The sequence below is a fragment of the Oncorhynchus gorbuscha genome, linkage group LG01, assembly GCF_021184085.1.
Source record: "Oncorhynchus gorbuscha isolate QuinsamMale2020 ecotype Even-year linkage group LG01, OgorEven_v1.0, whole genome shotgun sequence".
In the NCBI taxonomy this organism is placed as follows: Eukaryota; Metazoa; Chordata; class Actinopteri; order Salmoniformes; family Salmonidae; genus Oncorhynchus; species Oncorhynchus gorbuscha.
Window position 1 is genome coordinate 71,026,484 of NC_060173.1, and position 24,361 is coordinate 71,050,844.

Here is a 24,361-nt window from a genome sequence, read left to right on the forward strand (position 1 = left end):
TTGCAGTTCTTGACGCCTGGAACCTACTACCATACCCCGTTCAAAGGCAAATACATCCTTTGTCTTGCCCATTCACCCTCTGAATGGCACACATACACAATCCATGTCTCAATTGTCTCAAGGCTTAAAAATCCTCCTTTAATCTGTCTTCTCCCCTTCATCTACACTGATTGAAGTGGATTTAATAAGTGACATCAATAAGGGATCATAGCTTTCACCTGGATTCACCTGGTCAGTCTATGTCATGGAAAGAGCAGGTATCCTTAACGTTTTCTATAATTTGTGTATATATATATATGTGTGTGTGTGTTACCTGTTAGATATTGAGGGCTTCCTGGGGTGTGCTTTTGTATGTCATTGCTGTAAGAGCAAGTTAGCTAGAATGCCCTATTTGTAATGGTCGCTCCCTGCTAATTCACAGTTATTTCCATGCTAAAAGACAAATCACTAATCTACAGCAATCAACATATTATTGTCCGGCACATCTAATGTGCTCCTTTGTGTCTATCTTCAGAATAAACACCAATCTGGGATCGCTGGCTGGACAGTCCTTTCTTTACAAACACAACTCAAGAGATTTATCAAGTATGACCCGTCTTCTTGTCTTCATGGGACATCTGTTACATGTGCGTGTGTGTAAAATGTCATTCAATTCATTCATTCAATAGCCATCTCCACAAGGAAAATGAACATATGATAACATCCGGAATTCTAGGTTAATGTGTATTGACCTATAGTCTGTGGCTATTTCCCATTAAATATGTAAAGAAATTTTAAATAATGACATTGAATAATATATGCTGGAGACAATGTCAAAGATCAAATATGCAGGCCCTATTCTCCTTGTGGTAATTATGAGATGTGTATTTACACGAGTAAACACAAAACAGTAATTTTCTGTTGGCAGTGGGTGGGCTCAGGTGGTGACCATATTAACATTTTAGTCCCGACAGAACACATACTCGTTATAACTCGTCCAGATTTTATCCTCGTTTGGGTCATTGCTGGTGTAGGCGCATGTGCCCGTGGAGCTACAAGCCACCATGTGAAAGCCAACCTCGGTCAGCTTGTCAAACGCCTGCTCAAGGAAATTGAATTTCAGGTAGTAACGGGACGTATACCTCTCCGGTGGCCGGTCGGGGTCCCTGCTCTCATTCAAAGTGTCCCCGAACACTTCTTTGGCAAGGGAAGTTTTCCCGCACACCGTGATGCGCGCCACTCTCCTGAACTTGGCGTCGGTTTGGATATCTCTCCCTATAGTGTACGATCCCCGGTATCCAATTGTGATGTAGCCCGACTTTCTGGACTCCATAGACTGGGAGCGAGCGCTGCTCATTGCAGTCATCATGCGCAAAGTTTCCATGCCAACGCTGGAGGACCCTGTGCCGCACTGAAGCGCACCCTCCTCGGTGTCGCTCTGGCAAATCTCCTCGTTGATGGAGTTCTCTTTGCTCATACTGGGGCTCAGGCGCTTGGACAGGTCCCGCAGCTGGAAAAACTCAGCCTCCCTCTGCAGCCGGCTTTTCTCGGGGAAATAATCAGGCAGCACCAGGTTGAGGTCCCGCAGGTAGTCTAAAATATAACGGAACAAGAAACCGTCCCTGTCCAAGAAGTAGCGCCCTTTGCCGTCTCGCGCCAGGTCATTTGGAGCCTTCTTGCTGAACATGGTCCAGAGGAGCGAATCTGGAACGGCGACCAAAGTTATGTGCCGTGTCACATACACCTGTCCCCCGACATTCAGTTCAATTATCTCAGAGAATGGGGACCCAGACTCGGCTCGAGTTGAGCTCCCCCACTCTGTGTCCGTCATTGCCATCTTTACGCGCAGTTCTGTGTACTGTCACCGACTGGAATCCCTATAATAATGAGACAGAAAATCTAGCGGTTTGTTTATGTAATGCTGTGCTTGCGGGGGAGGAGAGAGTCGACAGCTGATTTGAATGAAGACTGTTAACTCTTTACCAACAATAGACCTACAGTAGGCCTAGTCTTTGACTGCATTCTATGACAATGGTGAGACTAGGGGAGACAGGACCCAATTGGCACATATGTCAGTTTAAAGTTTAGTTTTGATTTAAATTTGATTTCATCTAACATGAATTCAATGTCAAATCAACAACAAATGTCACCATGTCATTGGATGTAGGTTAAATGTTGGTTGAAAACAAGAGGACTTTTTGCAAATCCAATTAGTTGCACACGTTGATTCAACATCCTCTTATTGATTTTTGGGGTTGAAATGACATGGAAACAAAGTTGATTCAACCAGTTTTTTTGCTCAGTGGGGATATTGTACCATCGTTTTCTCTATTAGCCTAGACCAGTCATGTGACAAGAAAGGTACATTGAATAAGTCATACATTTAAAGGGACAATATTTTTTTGCAGGTTATTGGCATTTTGGCTTTTAAAGGCAATGTTCCCACGTTTGCGGAGATCCCATTCACAGTATATATCATCTCAACTAAAATGTCTGTTAAAAGCATCAATGCCGAGGCTATAACCCGTGATTGGCCTGAATCCCGGCCTAGGTCAGGTCACCATAGAAAATGTTTGGATCACAATATTGATCTTAATCCACAGTCTGACATATTTGTACCTGTGAAAAATAGCCAAATTGTTCATTTGTTTGCCTATTTGTTATTCTGAACATAACTGCAATATTTTACTGTAATATACTACACTGTAATACTTTTCTGTAATTTCAACAGTAAAACACATTAGAATGCATCCTGATCGGTTGCATCACCACCTGGTATGGCAACTGTTCGGCATCTGACCCCTAAGTACGTACGACCCAGTACATCACTGGGACCAAGCTTCCTACCATCCAGGACCTATATACTCGGCGGTGTCAGAGGAAGGCCCAAATAATTGTCAGAGACTCCAGTCACCCAAGTCATAGACTGTTCTCTCTGCTACCGCACGGCAAGCAGTACCGGAGTGGCAAGTCTAGGACCAAAAGGCTCCTTAACAGCTTCTTACCCCCAAGCCATAAGACTGCTGAACAATTCATCAAATAGCAACCAGACTATTTACATTGACCCCCCCCCCCCCCATTGGCTTTGTACACTGCTGCTCCTTGCTGTTCATTATCTATGCATAGTAGAGGTCAACCGATTAATCGGAATGGGCGATTAATTAGGGCCGATTTCAAGTTTTGACAACAATCAGAAATATGCATTTTTGGACACCGATTTGGCCAGTTTTTAAAAATATATATAGATTTTTTTACACCTTTATTTATCCTTTATTTAACTAGGCAAGTCAGTTAAGAACACATTCTTATTTTCAATGATGGCCTAGAAACGGTGGGTTAACTGCCTTGTTCAGGGGCAGAATGACAGATTTTTACCTTGTCAGCTTGTTAATCTTACAGTTAACTAGTCCAACGCCTGATTACATTGCACTCCACGAGGAGCCTGCCTGTTACGCGAATGCAGTAAGAAGCCAACTTATCTTATAAAACACAATCAATCATAATCACTACACATGGTTGATGATATTACTAGTTTATCTAGCATGTCCTGAGTTGCATATAATTGATGCGGTGCGTATTCACGAAAAAATACTGTCTTGCTCCAATGTGTACCTAACCATAAGCATCAATGCCTTTCTTTGTCATGTTTTGTCTTAGATTGTCTTGTCATTTTGCTTTTCCCTCTGTTCATTTTCCCCCTGCTGGTCTTTTTAGGTTCGTTCCCCTTTTTCTCTCTCCCTTCCTCTCTCTCTTCTCTCTATCGTTCCGTTCCTGCTCCCAGCTGTTCCTATTCCCCTAATCAATCATTTAGTCTTCCCACACCTGTTCCCTATCTTTTTCCCTGATTAGAGTCCCTATTTCTCCCCTTGTTTTCCGTTTCTGCCCTGTCGGATCCTTGTCTATTGTTCACCGTGCTGTGTCTGTGTATCGCCCTGTCGTGTCGTGTTTCCCTCAGATGCTGCGTGGTGAGCAGGTGTCTGAGTCTGCTACGTTCAAGTGCCTTCCCGAGGCAACCTGCAGTTCTTGATCGAGTCTCCAGTCTGTTCTCGTCATTACGAGTGGAATTATGCCTTATGATTGTAGATTTACTTTACTGGATTAAAGACTCTGTTTTCGCCAAGTCGCTTTTGGGTCCTCATTCACCTGCATAACAGAAGGATCCGACCAAAGAATGGACCCAGCGACTACAGACGCTCGTAACACTGCCGTCGAGATCCAAGGAGCCATGCTCGGCAGACACGAGCAGGAATTGTCTGCTGCTCGCCATGCCGTGGAGAACCTGGCCGCTCAGGTTTCCGACCTCTCTGGACAGTTCCAGAGTCTTCGTCTCGTGCCACCTGTTACTTCCTGGCCTGCCGAGCCTCCGGAACCTAGGGTTAATAACCCACCTTGCTACTCCGGGCAGCCCACGGAGTGCCGCTCCTTTCTCACCCAGTGTGATATTGTGTTCTCTCTCCAACCCAACACATACTCTAGCGAGAGAGCTCGGGTTGCTTACGTCATTTCACTCCTTACTGGCCGGGCTCGAGAGTGGGGCACAGCTATCTGGGAGGCAAGGGCTGATTGTTCAAACAATTACCAGAACTTTAAAGAGGAGATGATTCGGGTTTTTGACCGTTCAGTTTTTGGTAGGGAGGCTTCTAGGGCCCTGGCTTCCCTATGCCAAGGTGATCGATCCATAACGGATTACTCTATAGAGTTTCGCACTCTTGCTGCCTCTAGTGACTGGAACGAGCCGGCGCTGCTCGCTCGTTTTCTGGAGGACTCCACGCAGTGGTCAAAGATGAGATTCTCTCTCGGGAGGTTCCTTCCAGTGTGGACTCTTTGATTGCTCTCGCCATCCGCATAGAACGACGGGTAGATCTTCGTCACCAAGCTCATGGAAGAGAGCTCGCGTCAACGGTGTTTCCCTGCTCCGCATCGCAACCATCTCCCTCCTCTGGCTCAGAGACTGAGCCCATGCAGCTGGGAGGTATTCGCATCTCGACTAAGGAGAGGGAACGGAGGATCACCAACCGCCTGTGCCTCTATTGCGGATTTGATGGACATTTTGTCAATTCATGTCCAGTAAAGGCCAGAGCTCATCAGTAAGCGGAGGGCTACTGGTGAGCGCTACTACTCAGGTCTCTTCATCTAGATCCTGTACTACTATGTCGGTCCATCTACGCTGGACCGGTTCGGGTGCTACATGCAGTGCCTTGATTGACTCTGGGGCTGAGGGTTGTTTCATGGACGAAGCATGGGCTCGGAAACATGACATTCCTTTCAGACAGTTAGACAAGCCTACGCCCATGTTTGCCTTAGATGGTAGTCATCTTCCCAGTATCAGATTTGAGACACTACCTTTAACTCTCACAGTATCTGGTAACCACAGTGAGACTATTTCTTTTTGATTTTTCGTTCACCTTTTACACCTGTTGTTTTGGGTCATCCCTGGCTAGTATGTCATAATCCTTCTATTAATTGGTCTAGTAATTCTATCCTATCCTGGAACGTTTCTTGTCATGTGAAGTGTTTAATGTCTGCCATCCCTCCCATTTCTTCTGTCCCCACTTCTCAGGAGGAACCTGGCGATTTGACAGGAGTGCCGGAGGAATATCATGATCTGCGCACGGTCTTCAGTCGGTCCCGAGCCAACTCCCTTCCTCCTCACCGGTCGTATGATTGTAGTATTGATCTCCTTCCGGGGACCACTCCTCCTCGGGGTAGACTATACTCTCTGTCGGCTCCCGAACGTAAGGCTCTCGAGGATTATTTATCTGTGTCTCTTGACGCCGGTACCATAGTGCCTTCTTCCTCTCCGGCCGGGCGGGGTTCTTTTTGTTAAGAAAAAGGACGGTACTCTGCGCCCCTGCGTGGATATCGAGGGCTGAATGACATAACGGTTAAGAATCGTTATCCGCTTCCCCCTATGTCATCAGCCTTCGAGATTCTGCAGGGAGCCAGGTGCTTTACTAAGTTGGACCTTCGTACCGCTTACCATCTCGTGCGCATCAGAGAGGGGGACGAGTGGAAAACGGCGTTTAACACTCCGTTAGGGCATTTTGAGTACCGGGTTCTGCCGTTTGGTCTCGCCAATGCGCCAGCTGTTTTACAGGCATTAGTTAATGATGTTCTGAGAGACATGCTGAACATCTTTGTTTTTGTCTATCTTGACGATATCCTGATTTTTTCACCGTCACTCGAGATTCATGTTCAGCACGTTCGACGTGTTCTACAGCGCCTTTTAGAGAATTGTCTCTACGTGAAGGCTGAGAAGTGCTCTTTTCATGTCTCCTCCGTTACTTTTCTCGGTTCCGTTATTTCCGCTGAAGGCATTCAGATGGATTCCGCTAAGGTCCAAGCTGTCAGTGATTGGCCCGTTCCAAGGTCACGTGTCGAGTTGCAGCGCTTTTTAGGTTTCACTAATTTCTATCGGCGTTTCATTCGTAATTTCGGTCAAGTTGCTGCCCCTCTCACAGCTCTTACTTCTGTCAAGACGTGTTTTAAGTGGTCCGGTTCCGCCCAGGGAGCTTTTGATCTTCTAAAAGAACGTTTTACGTCCGCTCCTATCCTCGTTACTCCTGACGTCACTAGACAATTCATTGTCGAGGTTGACGCTTCAGAGGTAGGCGTGGGAGCCATTCTATCCCAGCGCTTCCAGTCTGACGATAAGGTTCATCCTTGCGCTTATTTTCTCATCGCCTGTCGCCATCTGAACGCAACTATGATGTGGGTAACCGCGAACTGCTCGCCATCCGCTTAGCCCTAGGCGAATGGCGACAGTGGTTGGAGGGGGCGACCGTTCCTTTTGTCGTTTGGACAGACCATAAGAACCTTGAGTACATCCGTTCTGCCAAACGACTTAATGCCCGTCAAGCTCGTTGGGCGTTGTTTTTCGCTTCGTTTCGAGTTTGTGATTTCTTACCGTCCGGGTAGCAAAAACACCAAGCCTGATGCCTTATCCCGTCTGTTTAGTTCTTCTGTGGCTTCTACTGATCCCGAGGGGATTCTTCCTTATGGGCGTGTTGTCGGGTTGACAGTCTGGGGAATTGAAAGACAGGTTAAGCAAGCACTCACGCACACTGCGTCGCCGCGCGCTTGTCCTAGTAACCTCCTTTTCGTTCCTGTTTCCACTCGTCTGGCTGTTCTTCAGTGGGCTCACTCTGCCAAGTTAGCTGGTCATCCCGGTGTTCGAGGCACTCTTGCGTCTATTCGCCAGCGCTTTTGGTGGCCGACTCAGGAGCGTGACACGCGCCGTTTCGTGGCTACTTGTTCGGACTGCGCGCAGACTAAGTCAGGTAACTCTCCTCCTGCCGGTCGTCTCAGACCGCTCCCCATTCCTTCTCGACCATGGTCTCACATCGCCCTAGACTTCATTACCGGTCTGCCTTTGTCTGCGGGGAAGACTGTGATTCTTACGGTTGTCGATAGGTTCTCTAAGGCGGCACATTTCATTCCCCTCGCTAAACTTCCTTCCGCTAAGGAGACGGCACAAATCATCATCGAGAATGTGTTCAGAATTCATGGCCTCCCGTTAGACGCCGTTTCAGACAGAGGCCCGCAATTCACGTCACAGTTTTGGAGGGAGTTCTGTCGTTTGATTGGTGCGTCCGTCAGTCTCTCTTCCGGGTTTCATCCCCAGTCTAACGGTCAAGCAGAGGGGCCAATCAGACGATTGGTCGCATACTACGCAGCCTTTCTTTCAGAAACCCTGCGTCTTGGGCAGAACAGCTCCCCTGGGCAGAATACGCTCACAACTCGCTTCCTTCGTCTGCTACCGGGTTATCTCCGTTTCAGAGTAGTCTGGGTTACCAGCCTCCTCTGTTCTCATCCCAGCTTGCCGAGTCCAGCGTTCCCTCCGCTCAAGCGTTTGTCCAACGTTGTGAGCGCACCTGGAGGAGGGTGAGGTCTGCACTTTGCCGTTACAGGGCACAGACTGTGAGCCGCCAATAAACGTAGGATTAAGAGTCCAAGGTATTGTTGCGGCCAGAGAGTGTGGCTTTCCACTCGCAACCTTCCTCTTACGACAGCTTCTCGTAAGTTGACTCCCGCGGTTCATTGGTCCGTTCCGTGTCTCCCAGGTCGTCAATCCTGTCGCTGTGCGACTGCTTCTTCCGCGACATCTTCGTCGCGTCCATCCTGTCTTCCATGTCTCCTGTGTCAAGCCCTTTCTTCGCACCCCCGTTCGTCTTCCCTCCCCCCTCCCGTCCTTGTCGAGCGCACCTATTTACAAGGTACGTAGGATCATGGACATGCGTTCTCGGGGACGGGGTCACCAATACTTAGTGGATTGGGAGGGTTACGGTCCTGAGGAGAGGAGTTGGGTTCCGTCTCGGGACGTGCTGGACCGTTCACTTATTGATGATTTCCTCCGTTGCTGCCAGGATTCCTCCTCGAGTGCGCCAGGAGGCGCTCGGTGAGTGGGGGTACTGTCATGTTTTGTCTTAGATTGTCTTGTCATTTTGCTTTTCCCTCTGTTCATTTTCCCCCTGCTGGTCTTTTTAGGTTCGTTCCCCTTTTTCTCTCTCCCTTCCTCTCTCTCTTCTCTCTATCGTTCCGTTCCTGCTCCCAGCTGTTCCTATTCCCCTAATCAATCATTTAGTCTTCCCACACCTGTTCCCTATCTTTTTCCCTGATTAGAGTCCCTATTTCTCCCCTTGTTTTCCGTTTCTGCCCTGTCGGATCCTTGTCTATTGTTCACCGTGCTGTGTCTGTGTATCGCCCTGTCGTGTCGTGTTTCCCTCAGATGCTGCGTGGTGAGCAGGTGTCTGAGTCTGCTACGTTCAAGTGCCTTCCCGAGGCAACCTGCAGTTCTTGATCGAGTCTCCAGTCTGTTCTCGTCATTACGAGTGGAATTATGCCTTATGATTGTAGATTTACTTTACTGGATTAAAGACTCTGTTTTCGCCAAGTCGCTTTTGGGTCCTCATTCACCTGCATAACATTCTTAAAATCAATACACAAGTATATATTTTTAAACCTGCATATTTAGTCAATATTGCCTGCTAACCTGGCTCGTGAACTCTGTGAAGACTATTTCTTCCTAACAAAGACAGCCAACTTCACCAAACGGGGGATAATTTAACAAAAGCGCATTTGCGAAAAAAAGCACAATCATTGCACGACTGTACCTAACCATAAACATCAATGCCTTTCTTAAAATCAATACACAGAAGTATATATTTCTAAACCTGCATATTTTGCTAAAATAAATCCAGGTTAGCAGGCAATAAAAAAAATAAAAATAAAGTTCTCTCACGTCACCCCGCTCCTCCGCTCTCTCCACTGGCTTCCAGTTGAAGCTCGCATCCGCTACAAGACCATGGTGCTTGCCTACGGAGCTGTGAGGGGAACGGCACCTCAGTACCTCCAGGCTCTGATCAGGCCCTACACCCAAATAAGGGCACTGCGTTCATCCACCTCTGGCCTGCTCGCCTCCCTACCACTGAGGAAGTACAGTTCCCGCTCAGCCCAGTCAAAACTGTTCGCTGCTCTGGCTCCCCAATGGTGGAACAAACTCCCTCACGACGCCAGGACAGCGGAGTCAATCACCACCTTCCGGAGACACCTGAAACCCCACCTCTTTAAGGAATACCTAGGATAGGATAAAGTAATCCTTCTCACCCCCCCCCTTAAAAGATTTAGATGCACTATTGTAAAGTGGCTGTTCCACTGGATGTCATAAGGTGAATGCACCAATTTGTAAGTCGCTCTGGATAAGAGCGTCTGCTAAATGACTTAAATGTAAATGTAAATGCAATATTAACCAAGTGAAATTGTGTCACTTCTCTTGCGTTCATTGCAGGCAGAGTCAGTGTATATGCAACAGTTTGGGCCGCCTAATTTGCCAGAATTTTACGTAATTATGACATAACTGTAACGGGGTTCTTCCTGGGAAGGAGAGGCGGACCAAAATGCAGCGTGGTTGAGGTTCATGTTTTTTAATAAGAAAACTAAACATGAACATAATACAAAACAATACACGTGGAAAAACCAAAACAGCCCTATCTGGTGCAACAAACACAAAGACAGGAAACAATCACCCACAAAACCCAAAACCAAACAGGCTACCTAAATATGGTTCCCAATCAGAGACAATGACTAACACCTGCCTCTGATTGAGAACCATATCAGGCCAAACACAGAAACAGACAAACTAGACACACAACATAGAATGCCCACTCAGATCACACCCTGACAAAACAAAACATAGAAACATACAAAGCAAACTATGGTCAGGGTTTGACAATAACATTGAAGGTTGTGCAATGTAACAGGAATATTTAGATTTATGGATGCCATCCGTTACGTCTTGCCATTCGGTTCCGTATTTCACTGAAAGAATAAACGTCTTGTTTTCGAGATGATAGTTTCCGGATTCGACCATATTAATGACCAAAGGCTCGTATTTCTGTGTGTTATGTTATAATTAAGTCTATGATTTGATAGAGCAGTCTGACTGAGCGATAGTAGGCAGCAGCAGGCTCATAAGCATTCATTCAAACAGCACTTTCGTGCGTTTTGCCAGCAGCTCTTCATTGCGCTGTTTATGACTTCAAGCCTATCAACTCCCGAGATTAGGCTGGTGTAACTGATGTGAAATGGCTTGCTAGTTAGCGGGGTGCACGCAAATAGCGTTTCAAACATCACTCGCTCTGAGACTTGGAGTGGTTGTTCCCCTTGCTCTGCATGGGTAACGCTGCTTCGAGGGTGGCTGTTGTCGTTGTGTTGCTGGTTCAAGCCCAGGTAGGGGCGAGGAGAGGGACGGAAGCTGTACTGTTACACTGGCAATACTAAAGTGCCTATAAGAACATCCAATAGTCAAAGGTATATGAAATACAAATCGTATAGAGAGAAATTGTCCTATAATTCCTATAATAACTACAACCTAAAACTTCTTACCTGGGAATATTGAAGACTCCTGTTAAAAGGAACCACCAGCTTTCATATGTTCTCATGTTCTGAGCAAAGAACTGAAACGTTAGCTGTTTACATGGCACATATTGCACTTTTACTTTCTTCTCCAAAACTTTGTTTTTGTATTATTTAAACCAAATTGAACATGTTTCATTATTTATTTGAGGCTAAATTGATTTTTATTGATGTATTATATTAAGTTAAATAAGTGTTCATTCAATAATGTTGTAATTGTCATTATTACAAATCACTTTTTTTAATCGTCCGATTAATCGGTATCGGCCTTTTTTTGGGGTCCTCCAATAATCGGTATTGGCAATGAAAAATCATAATCAGTCGACCTCTAATGCATAGTCACTTCACACCTACCTACATGTACAAATTTTCCTCGACTAACCTGTACCCCTGCACATTGACTCAGTACCGGTACCCCCTGTATATAACCTCATTATTGTTATTTTATTGTGTTACTTTTTATTATTTCTTTTACTTTAGTTAATTTGGTAAATATTTTCTGAACTATTTTTTGAACTGCACTGTTGGTTAAGGGCTGGTAAGTAAGATTTCACGGTAAGGTATAAACTTGTATTGTATTCGCACATGTGACAAATAAAGTTAAAGATTTGAAAATACCGTAAATGTGTTTTACAGCATTTATGCTGTAGATTGCACTGCACTGTGGGTAAAATGCTGAAAAGTACTGTCATGCAGGTGATAGAGGACCCAAAAGCGACTTAACAGAAACAGAGTTTATTCAAGTCCAAACAGGGAATAACAGAAATCCTCTAGTCTGTAGAGGGGAATAACAAGAGAAGCGGCCACAGACTGCAGGTCGCTTCGGGTAGGCGCAGGCCGTAGTTGACAGAGACACCTGCTCACACGCAGCATCTGATGAAGGCAAAAAACACGACAGGACAGGGCGAAACACAATCACAGCACGGTGAATACTAAACAAGGAACCGACGGGACAGGAACGGAACACAAAGGAAGAAATAGGGACTCTAATCAGGGGAAAGGATCGGGAACAGGTGTGGGAAGACTAAATGATGATTAGGGAATAGGAACAGCTGGGAGCAGGAACGGAACGATAGAGAGAAGAGAGAGCGAGAGAGTGAGAGAGGGAGGGGAGAGAGAGGGATAGAAAGAGGAAAGAACTAAATAAGACCAGCAGAGGGAAACGAATAGAATGGGGAGCACAGGGACAAGACATGATAATAAATGACAAACATGACAGTACCCCCCACTCACCGAGCGCCTCCTGGCGCACTCGAGGAGGAATCCTGGCGGCAACGGAGGAAATCATCGATGAGTGAACGGTCCAGCACGTCCCGAGACGGAACCCAACTCCTCTCCTCAGGACCGTAACCCTCCCAATCCACTAAGTATTGGTGACCCCGTCCCGAGAACGCATGTCCATGATCTTATGTACCTTGTAAATAGGTGCGCTCTCGACAAGGACGGGAGGGGGAGGGAAGACGAACGGGGTGCGAAGAAAGGGCTTAACACAGGAGACATGGAAGACAGGATGGACGCGACGAAGATGTCGCGGAAGAAGCAGTCGCACAGCGACAGGATTGACGACCTGGGAGACACGGAACGGACCAATGAACCGCGGAGTCAACTTACGAGCTGTCGTAAGAGGAAGGTTGCGAGTGGAAAGCCACACTCTCTGGCCGCAACAATACCTTGGACTCTTAATCCTGCGTTTATTGGCGGCTCTCACAGTCTTCCCCGCAGACAAAGGCAGACCGGTAATGAAGTCTAAGGCGATGTGAGACCATGGTCGAGAAGGAATGGGGAGCGGTCTGAGACGACCGGCAGGAGGAGAGTTACCCGACTTAGTCTGCGCGCAGTCCGAACAAGCAGCCACGAAACGGCGCGTGTCACGCTCCTGAGTCGGCCACCAAAAGCGCTGGCGAATAGACGCAAAGAGTGCCTCGAACACCGGGATGACCAGCTAACTTGGCAGAGTGAGCCCACTGAAGAACAGCCAGACAGTGGAAACAGGAACGAAAGGAGGTTACTAGGACAAGCGCGCGGCGACGCAGTGTGCGTGAGTGCTTGCAACCTGTCTTTCAATTCCCCAGACTGTTAACCCGACAACACGCCCATAAGGAAGAATCCCCTCGGGATCAGTAGAAGCCACAGAAGAACTAAACAGACGGGATAAGGCATCAGGCTTGGTGTTCTTGCTACCCGGACGGTAAGAAATCACAAACTCGAAACGAGCGAAAAACAACGCCCAACGAGCTTGACGGGCATTAAGTCGTTTGGCAGAACGGATGTACTCAAGGTTCTTATGGTCTGTCCAAACGACAAAGGAACGGTCGCCCCCTCCAACCACTGTCGCCATTCGCCTAGGGCTAAGCGGATGGCGAGCAGTTCACGGTTACCCACATCATAGTTGCGCTCAGATGGCGACAGGCGATGAGAAAAATAAGCGCAAGGATGAACCTTATCGTCAGACTGGAAGCGCTGGGATAGAATGGCTCCCACGCCTACCTCTGAAGCGTCAACCTCGACAATGAATTGTCTAGTGACGTCAGGAGTAACGAGGATAGGAGCGGACGTAAAACGTTCTTTTAGAAGATCAAAAGCTCCCTGGGCGGAACCGGACCACTTAAAACACGTCTTGACAGAAGTAAGAGCTGTGAGAGGGCAGCAACTTGACCGAAATTACGAATGAAACGCCGATAGAAATTAGCGAAACCTAAAGCGCTGCAACTCGACACGTGACCTTGGAACGGGCCAATCACTGACAGCTTGGACCTTAGCGGAATCCATCTGAATGCCTTCAGCGGAAATAACGGAACCGAGAAAAGTAACGGAGGAGACATGAAAGAGCACTTCTCAGCCTTTACGTAGAGACAATTCTCTAAAGGCGCTGTAGAACACGTCGAACGTGCTGAACATGAATCTCGAGTGACGGAGAAAAAATCAGGATATCGTCAAGATAGACAAAAACAAAGATGTTCAGCATGTCTCTCAGAACATCATTAACTAATGCCTGAAAAACAGCTGGCGCATTGGCGAGACCGAACGGCAGAACCCGGTACTCAAAATGCCCTAACAGTGTTAAACGCCGTCTTCCACTCGTCCCCCTCTCTGATGCGCACGAGATGGTAAGCGTTACGAAGGTCCAACTTAGTAAAGCACCTGGCTCCCTGCAGAATCTCGAAGGCTGATGACATAAGGGGAAGCGGATAACGATTCTTAACCGTTATGTCATTCAGCCCTCGATAATCCACGCAGGGCGCAGAGTACCGTCCTTCTTCTTAACAAAAAGAACCCCGCCCCGGCCGGAGAAGAAGAAGGCACTATGGTACCGGCGTCAAGAGACACAGACAAATAATCCTCGAGAGCCTTACGTTCGGGAGCCGACAGAGAGTATAGTCTACCTCGAGGAGGAGTGGTCCCCGGAAGGAGATCAATACTACAATCATACGACCGGTGAGGAGGAAGGGAGTTGGCTCGGGACCGACTGAAGACCGTGCGCAGATCATGATATTCCTCCGGCACTCCTGTCAAATCGCCAGGTTCCTCCTGAGAAGTAGGGACAGAAGAAACAGGAGGGATGGCAGACATTAAACACTTCACATGACAAGAAACGTTCCAGGATAGGATAGAATTACTAGACCAATTAATAGAAGGATTATGACATACTAGCCAGGGATGACCCAAAACAACAGGAGTAAACGGTGAACGGAAAATCAAAAAAGAAATAGTCTCACTGTGGTTACCAGATACTGTGAGAGTTAAAGGTAGTGTCTCAAATTTGATACTGGGAAGATGACTACCATCTAAGGCAAACATGGGCGTAGGCTTGTCTAACGGTCTGAAAGGAATGTTATGTTTCCGAACCCATGCTTCGTCCATGAAACAACCCTCAGCCCCAGAGTCAATCAAGGCACTGCATGTAGCACCCGAACCGGTCCAGCGTAGATGGACCGACATAGTAGTACAAGATCTAGATGAAGAGACCAGAGTAGTAGCGCTCACCAGTAGCCCTCCGCTTACTGATGGGCTCTGGCCTCTTACTGGACATGAATTAACAAAATGTCCAGCAACTCCACCAATAGAGGCACAGGCGGTTGGTGATCCTCCGTTCCCTCTCCTTAGTCGAGATGCGAATCCCTCCCAGCTGCATGGGCTCAGTCTCAAAGCCAGAGGAGGAGATGGTTGCGATGCGGAGCAGGGAAACACCGTTGATGCGAGCTCTCTTCCACGAGCCCGGTGACGAAGATCTACCCGTCGTTCTATGCGGATGGCGAGAGCAATCAAAGTCCACATCTGAAGGAACCTCCCGGGAGAGAATCTCATCCTTAACCACTGCGTGGAGTCCCTCCAGAAAACGAGCGAGCAGCGCCGGCTCGTTCCACTCACTAGAGGCAGCAAGAGTGCGAAACTCAATAGAATAATCCGTTATGGACCGTTCACCTTGGCATAAGGAAGCCAGGGCCCTAGAAGCCTCCCTACCAAAAACTGAACGGTCAAAAACCCAGAATCATCTCCTCTTTAAAGTTCTGGAACTTGTTAGAGCAATCAGCCCTTGCCTCCCAGATAGCTGTGCCCCATTCTCGAGCCCGGCCAGTAAGGAGTGAAATGACGTAAGCAACCCGAGCTCTCTCTCTAGAGTATGTGTTGGGTTGGAGAGAACACAATCTCACACTGCGTGAGAAAGGAGCGGCACTCAGTGGGCTGCCCGGAGTAGCAAGGTGGGTTATTAACCCTAGGTTCTGGAGGCTCGGCAGGCCAGGAAGTAACAGGTGGCACGAGACGTAGACTCTGGAACTGTCCAGAGAGGTCGGAAACCTGAGCGGCCAGGTTCTCCACGGCATGGCGAGCAGCAGACAATTCCTGCTCGTGTCTGCCGAGCATGGCTCCTTGGATCTTGACGGCAGTGTAACGAGCGTCTGAAGTCGCTGGGTCCATTCCTTGGTCGGTTCCTTCTGTCATGCAGGTGATAGAGGACCCAAAAGCGACTTAACAGAAACAGAGTTTATTCAAGTCCAAACAGGGAATAACAGAAATCCTCTAGTCTGTAGGGGAATAACAAGAGAAGCGGCCACAGACTGCAGGTCGCCGGGTAGGCGCAGGCCGTAGTTGACAGAGACACCTGCTCACACGCAGCATCTGATGAAGGCAAAAAACACGACAGGACAGGGCGAAACACAATCACAGCACGGTGAATACTAAACAAGGAACCGACGGGACAGGAACGGAACACAAAGGAAGAAATAGGGACTCTAATCAGGGGAAAGGATCGGGAACAGGTGTGGGAAGACTAAATGATGATTAGGGGAATAGGAACAGCTGGGAGCAGGAACGGAACGATAGAGAGAAGAGAGAGCGAGAGAGTGAGAGAGGGAGGGGGAGAGAGAGGGATAGAAAGAGGGAAAGAACTAAATAAGACCAGCAGAGGGAAACGAATAGAATGGGGAGCACAGGGACAAGACATGATAATAAATGACAAACATGACAAGTACTGTAATTGAAGGCATCCTGTAAAAATTACTCTAACATACAATATTGTATTTCTTATGCTTACTGTAGATTCTGTATATTCAAATCATCTGTTTTAGACACCAACCTCATGCTGTCTGGAGAGACATATGAAGCTCAGACTATTTTAGTAAATATCTTCTTGAAGTGGCAGTGAAGAGGAAAAATATCTTCAGTAGATGCTGGGTAGGTACCTTGACTTGTTTATAAGTATCTTTATTGTTAGCGAACATTGATAGTTTATAGCCTCCCTCAGAGAGAGACACACAGCTTCATGGTTTTTTTCAAAAGTATAGATTTGGAGTTAGATAACTTGGATTTCTCGGAAGTTTACATACACTTAGGTTGGAGTCATTAAAACTCGTTTTTCAACCACTCCACACATTTCTTGTTAAAAACAAACTATAGTTTTGGTAAGTCAGTTAGGACATTTACTTTGTGCTTGACACAAGTAATTTTTCCAACAATTGTTTGCAGATAGATTATTTCACTGTATCACAATTCCAGTGGGTCAGAAGTTTACATGCACTAAGTTGACTGTGCCTTTAAACAGCTTGGAACATTCCAGAAAATCATGTCATGGCTTTAGAAGCTTCTGATAAGCTCATTGACAATTTGAGTCAATTGGAGGTGTACCTGTGGATGTATTTCAAGGCCTACCTTCAAACTCGGTGTCTCTTTGCTTGACATCATGGGAAAGTCAAAAGAAATCAGCCAAGACCTCAGAAAAAAATTGTCTGGTTCATCCTTGGGAGCAATTTCCAAATGCCTGAAGGTACCATGTTCATCTGTACAAACAATAGTACGCAAGTATAAAAACCGTGGGACCATGCAGCCGTCATACCGCTCAGGAAGGAGACGCGTTCAGTCTCCTAGAGATGAACGTACTTTGCTGCGAAAAGTGCAAATCAATCCCAGAACAACAGGCAAAGGACCTTGTGAAGATGCTGGAGGAAACAGGTACAAAAGTATCTATATCCACAGTAAAACAAGTCCTATATTAACATAACCTAAAAGGCCGCTCAGCAAGGAAGAAGCCACTGCTCCAAAACAGCCATAAAAAAAGCCAGACTACGGTTTGCAACTGCACATGGGGACAAAGATTGTACTTGTAGGAGAAATGTCCTCTGGTCTGATGAAACAAAAATAGAACTGTTTGGCCATAATGACCATCATTATGTTTGGAGGAAAACGGGGGAGGCTTTTAAGCCGAAGAACACCATCCCAACCGTGAAGTACGGAGGTGGCAGCATCATGTTGTGGTAGTGCTTTGCTGCAGGAGAGACTGGTGCACTTCACAAAATACATGGCATCATAAGGTTAGAAAATTATGTGGATATATTGAAGAAATATCTCAAGACATCAGTCAGAAAGTTAAAGCTTGGTTAAAAATGGGTCTTCCAAATGGACATTGACCCCAACCATACTTCCAAAGTGGCAAAATGGCTTAAGGACAACAAAGTCATGGTATTGGAGTGGCCATCACAAAGCCCTGACCTCAATCCTATAGAAAATTTGTGGGCATAACTGAAAAAGCGTGTGTGAGCAAGGAGGTCTACAAACCTGACTCCGTTACACCAGCTCTGTCAGGAGGAATGGGCCAAAATTCACCCAACTTATTGTGGGAAGCTTATTGAAGGCTACCTGAAACGTTTGATCCAAGTTAAACGATTTACAGGCAATGCTACCAAATACTAATTGAGTGTATGTAAACTTCTGACCCACTCGGAATGTGATTAAATGAATAAAATCTGAAATAAATCATTCTCTCTACTATTATTCTGACATTTCACATTCTTAAAATAAGTGGTGATCCTAACTGACCTAAGGCAGGGAATTTTATTAGGATTAAATGTCAGGAATTGTAAAAAACTGAGTTAAATGTATTTGGCTAAGGTGTATGTAAACGTCTGACTTCAACTGTATATAAATCACCATTGGTCAATCTAAAAATAAATAGTAAAATAAGGTAAATGTAAACTTACTCTCCACATCATGGCCTTCGCTCCAGATCAGAATTCCAAACCTACAACCTAATTTTGTCCAAAATTAACCAGAGAGATTACTGCTTCTAATGTTTTATTTTTCCAAGTTATACACAGGGTGCTCTAGCAAACAAACAGCAGAGACCTGAGGACACCATCCAAACTGGAACTGAGCTCCCAGGCTTGAAAGGACAGACCAGAAACTCACTCAATTAGGTGTGAAGTAAAGGGCTTTGGGCCCAACAAGTGTCATGAGTCTTTGAAGCTTCCTCTGAAGCCCCCCTCCTGCTGTTCAAATACCAATCACTGGCATTTTCTACAAGAAATCTGCCTCCAGAAATAAAAGCATCTTCCATGTGGGTGACACCTACTCCCATTGCCTGCTACACTGCTGCTTAGATTCCACCTGGGGATCTATTCACCGTCTGCCCTGGTCTGTCTCCCCCTGTCTGGTACAGGTACCCCACCACACTCACCCCTCTCTGTTCACCGTCTGCCCTGTCTCCCCCTGTCTGGTACAGGTACCCCCACCACACTCACCCCTCTCTCCCTGGTCTGTCTCCCCCTGTCTGGTACAGGTACCCCACCACACTCACCCCTCTCTCCCTGGTCTGTCTCCCCCTGTCTGGTACAGGTACCCCACCACACTCACCCCTCTCTCCCTGGTCTGTCTCCCCCTGTCTGGTACAGGTACCCCACCACACTCACCCCTCTCTCCCTGGTCTGTCTTCCCTGTCTGGAACAGGTACCCCACCACACTCACCCCTCTCCCCTGGTCTGTCTCCCTGTCTGGAACAGGTACCCCACCACACTCACCCCTCTCTCCCTGGTCTGTCTCCCCTGGTCAGGTACCCCACCACACTCACCCCTCTCCCCTGGTCTGTCTCCCCCTGTCTGGTACAGGTACCCCACCACACTCACCCCTCTCTCCCTGGTCTGTCTTCCCCTGTCTGGAACAGGTACACCACCACACTCACCCCTCTCTCCCTGGTCTGTCTCCCCTGTCTGGAACAGGTACCCCACCACACTCACCCCTCTCTCCCTGGTCTGTCTCCCCTGTCTGGTACAGGTACCCCACCACACTCACCCCTCTCTCCCTGGTCTGTCTCCCCCTGTCTGGTACAGGTACCCCACCACACTCACCCCTCTCTCCCTGGTCTGTCTCCCCCTGTCTGGTCTGGTCTGTCTCCCTGTCTGGTACAGGTACCCCACCACACTCACCCCTCTCTCCCTGGTCTGTCTCCCCCTGTCTGGTACAGGTACCCCACCTCACTCACCCCTCTCTCCCTGGTCTGTCTCCCCCTGTCTGGTACAGGTACCCCACCACACTCACCCCTCTCTCTCGAGCTTTCGCTCACCTCCAGCACAGACGCACGGTTGGGGTGAGTGACTCTGAACTAACAATGGCTAGCCCCTAGTTGTTATATATTTCATATTTTTTCTTGTGCATTTTGCTATTTGCCTCATGACTCCTGCATACTTTGTTGACTACAAACTTTCTTTACCCAATCGTGGGGCAGACTATGTTTGTTCCCACACTCAGAGACTTTTGGCATGCCATCCATTTCTAACCACCTCTCGCCGGCTTTGTTGTCAAGACTTTCTCCGAAGTCGGTCCCTCTCCTTGTTTGGGCGGCGTTTGGCGGTCGACGTCACCGGCCTTGTAACCATCGCCGATCCACTTTTCATTTTCCATTTGGTTTGTCTTTGTCTTACACACCTGGTTTCTATTCCCCAATTACTTGTTCATTATTTAACCCTCTGTTCCCCCATGTCTGTTTGTGAGTAATTGTTTGTATGTAATACGGTCCGTTATGTGGGCTCGCTTTATTGTGTTGTATTTGTCTGTTTTTGAGTCAATTACGTTTATTCATATCTGCTGTCCTGCGCCTGACTCCTCTACACAAGCTATACACAGACCTCATTACAGAATTACTCACCAAGAATGGAGTCAGCAGGAGCAGACGCCCTTCCCTGTGGCGAGAGAGGAGCGCGTCCAGCAATGTCTGGGCACCATATTGCAATGTCTGGGCACCGCCATGGATCGCGTGCTGCAAACGATGGATCATTGGGAGAGAGGAGGAGGTCGTCCAGTGCCTCCACCAGCCCCACTACAGCGGGCCCCACTGTCCATCCCTCCTTCACCCGGCTACACACAGACCTCATTACATTTGTATTCATGTTGCCTGATGATATTGCTGTACAATAGGATCTTGTTGCCATCTAATGCACGTTCAGATGTCATAAATCAACACTGCAGAGCTCTCCCTGTCCTATGTCATGCCTTGATTGTATTACTGTTGATGATATCTGGAAATGTGCACGTACACCCTGGCCCATCTACTGTTGCTAGCCCCAATTCTGACTTGTGCTCTGATATCTGCTTCACTGATTTCTGCTCTCGTAAAAGCCTGAGTTTTCTGCACATTAACACTAGAAGCTTATTAACTAAAATGGACCAATTGAAAATGTGGGTTCCAATTCAGATGTGTTGGTCATTACTGAGACGTGGTTAAGGAAGAATGTTTTGACTACTAACGTTAACCTTTCTGGTTATAACCTTTTTCAGCAAGACAGATCTTCCAAAGATGGGGGAGTGGCAATCTTTACCAAGGATCACCTTGAGTTCCTGGTTGTCTCTACCAAGTCTGTCCCCAAACAATTTGATTTGCTGGTTTTAAGCATTAAACTTTCAAATAGCACTTTGTTGACTGTTGCTGGGTTCTATCATCCTCCATCAGCATCGGCCTGTACCTGCCCTAAGCTCTCTCCTGTTCCCTTACACTAAGTCTGAATTTGTTCTGCTAGGTGACCTAAACTGGGACATGCTTAAACCACCTGACCAGGTCCTATAGCAATGGGACTCCCTAAATCTTTCTCAGATTATCACCGATCCCACAAGGTATGACACCAAACACCCAGAAAAGGCTACTCTCCTCAATGTTATCCTCACAAATAATCCTGATGGGTATCAGTCTGGTGTTTTCTGTAATGACCTTATTGATCACTGTTTGACAGCCTGTGTTCGTAATGGCTGCTCAGTGAAACGACCTGTTCTGATTTGTCATTAAAAAAAATTATGAGCAAGCCATCCTTCATGAAGTGGCCTCTGTAAAATGGTATAGAATCAGCTTGATTCCTTCTGTTGAAGACGCTTGGACCTTATTGTTTTATATTTTCAGTGGTATTGTTTACAAACACGCCCCCATGAAGTTCCTTTCTGTGGCCTTCCTCTCCGACTTCGTCGCTGTCCCTCCTTCGCTGCTTCCGCCTGCTTCCATGGAAGTGTCATGTTTTGTCTTATATTGTCTTGTCATTATGCTTTCCCTTCTGTTCGTTTCCCCCTGCTGGTCTTACATTTACATTTACATTTAAGTCATTTATCTTATCTTATTAGGTTCGTTCCCTTTTCCATCCCTGTCTCTCTCTCTCTATCGTTCCTCCTGACCCAGCTGTTCCTCATTCTCCTACTCAATCATTTAGTCTTTTCACACCTGTTCCCTATCTTGTCCTCTGATTAGAGTCCCTATTTCTCCCCTTGTTTTCCGTTTCTGTCCTGTCGGATCCTGGTATGATGTTCGCCGTGCTGTGTCTTTGTCTCGCCCTGTCGTGTCTTGTTTCCCTCAGATGCTGCTGTGAGCAGGTGTCTGAGTCTCACTGCCTTCCCGAAACCTAAAGTTAATAAATCTCAGTCTGTCCTCGTCACTATTTAAGTTTTTTATTTTGTTTTCTGCTCTGATTGTCCAGGAGTATTGCTTATATCCTTTACTGGAATAAAGACTCTGTTTTCGCCAAGTCGCTTTTGGGTCCTCATTCACCTGCATAACAGGAAGGCTCTTCTCTCCTGCCATTATGTCGTCCCAAGTCCAGGATGTTCTCTCCCTAATCTCCTCCAAAGACCAGGATGCCATTACCCCCGGGTACGCTGCTTGGTCCGTTGTTGGTGGGATCTTCTGTCACGTTCGTTATAATAACTGGACTGAAGTGCAACGTGATCTGGGTTGCAGATCTTTTTATTTCTAAGAGAAACTCACTGCAAAACCAAAACAATAAATATCATGTAAGACATTATATTCTGAAGAGCACCATCTTTGGTAACCCTGATGTGTCTGTCATTGAAAGAATGCTTTATTCCCCCACAAGGTAAATGTCGGTATGGCAGTTTTATGATGCTTTAAGGTCATTTTCTGCTGTAGACACAGAGGGTGAAACAAGTGTAGGGGAAAGAATTGTCTGTTACTATTGATGAAGAGATGTGGGAGGACATTTGGAGATATGCAAAAACAATATCTATATGTAATCGTACTAGAGCAATCCAATTAAGAATAATACACAGATTGCATATATCCCCAAATCGCAGACATGCTTTTAGCCCCACTTCCTCTTCCCCTCAGTGTCTTAAATGCAAAACTGATACAGGCACCCTAACACATTGTTTATGGTCATGTACCAAAATACAAAAATACTGGTCTGGTGTTCTGCAAGAAATTGAAAAGATCCTAGGGGTTGATCTAGAATTGGAACCAGTTTCTTTACTGTTAGGTCTCCCTAGTAGGCATGTTACTTCTGTGGGTAAGAGGAGGCTTTACAACATCCTTACCTTCGCAGCGAGGAAAAACATCCTCTTACAGTGGATTAGTGATAAGGATCCTTCTGTTAACGATTGGCATAAGACACTATTTGAATAGGTGCCACTAAAATATCTGACATGTACATTGCATTCTAAAACAGATCAGTTCTACAAAGTATGGGAACCTTATCTAAATTATGTTGAACCTGAGGTATAAGCTATTATGCTGCAAGGATTCTCTTAGAATGGTGGTGATCTATGTATTTCAGAATTACAATGTACATTCCATGTGTGGAACCTAACTTATTTGTTCAAACTGAGCTTTTTTTGTTTAATTTCTGTTTGTATGTTTGTTTAAAATGTATGTATTGAGAGACGCAATGATGGGGATAGGGTGAGAGAAGCACCGAGCGGGGAGAGGAAGATTGTGTGTGTATGTATGTATGTATGTATCTCTGTTGTTGTATATGTATTGTTTTATTCTTATTTTCAATGGCGGCCTGTGCCTGTTCAGGGGCAGAACGTGGCTGTGTTCCGGTTACTAGTCCAACGCTCTAGCTGTTTGTTGCTTTGTCTCTGTTGTTGTATCTCTTAATATGGGTGAAAATGGTGAAATTCCAATACAAAAATACTGTTACAAAAAAAATGAAAACGAAAATCCATTTTTGAATAAAATCCTGAAGTGGTATCGATATATTGACGAAATGTTTTGCATATGTGGAGGAACGGGAGAAGAGCTATCAGACTTTATGGCATACCTCAATGACATTGAGCCCAATCTCAAATTCACTATTGAATGTGATACTAAATGTGTTCATTACCTTAATATGTGGATTGAGAAATCAAATGGAACCCTGTTTACAACCCTGTATAGAAATGAAACGGACAGAAATACTCTATTTCAGCTTCCACCCTGAGCCATTAAAAAGAGGACTTCCACGAAGCCCGTTTTTCAGACTGCACCATATGTGCCACTCTCCACAGAGGATGATCTAGAAAAAGCAGCGGAGATTCTAAGAAGAGGCTATTCTCCACAATTTGTGGATGAAACTCTTGATTTGGCATTGGGGAAAACGAGATGAACTGCAACGAAAAAAGACCCACTAGAGCTAAAGAGCACTCTGTAATGTTCACCACCACATATACATTGAACTCCCGAAGAGTGGGAGATGCGATCAAGAAACACTGGCATGTTTTATCATCAGACCCAGCTCTGCCAGCTGAATTTAAGAATCCACCACATGTAGGAGAGGTCGCAATTTACTCGATTAATTGGTTCATGCCAACTGCCAGCCACAAAAGAAAATCAGCCAGGCTTTTTTACGCTCTCTTCCGAATGGTAGCTATAAATGCAGAGGTGGTGTGCAATGCAACAATATGGAGAAGTGTGAATATTTACGCCACCAACATACAGGAAAACGGTTCC

General features: G+C 46.4%; 1 protein-coding gene across 1 annotated transcript; it reads right to left on the bottom strand.

The window, feature by feature from the left end:
* Positions 1 to 200: 200 nt before the first annotated feature.
* On the bottom strand, positions 201 to 1,844 carry kctd12.1 (potassium channel tetramerisation domain containing 12.1). Its single transcript, XM_046329272.1, has one exon. The coding sequence runs from the start codon at positions 1,814 to 1,816 to the stop codon at positions 941 to 943; it is 876 nt and encodes a 291-aa protein (XP_046185228.1). The 5' UTR covers positions 1,817 to 1,844; the 3' UTR covers positions 201 to 940.
* Between the last annotated feature and the right edge of the window lie 22,517 nt (positions 1,845 to 24,361).

What these genes read in the sequence shown, in the direction of transcription:
- kctd12.1 (XM_046329272.1), bottom strand. Translation starts at nt 1,816, where the DNA reads ATGGCAATGACGGACACAGAGTGGGGGAGCTCAACTCGAGCCGAGTCT.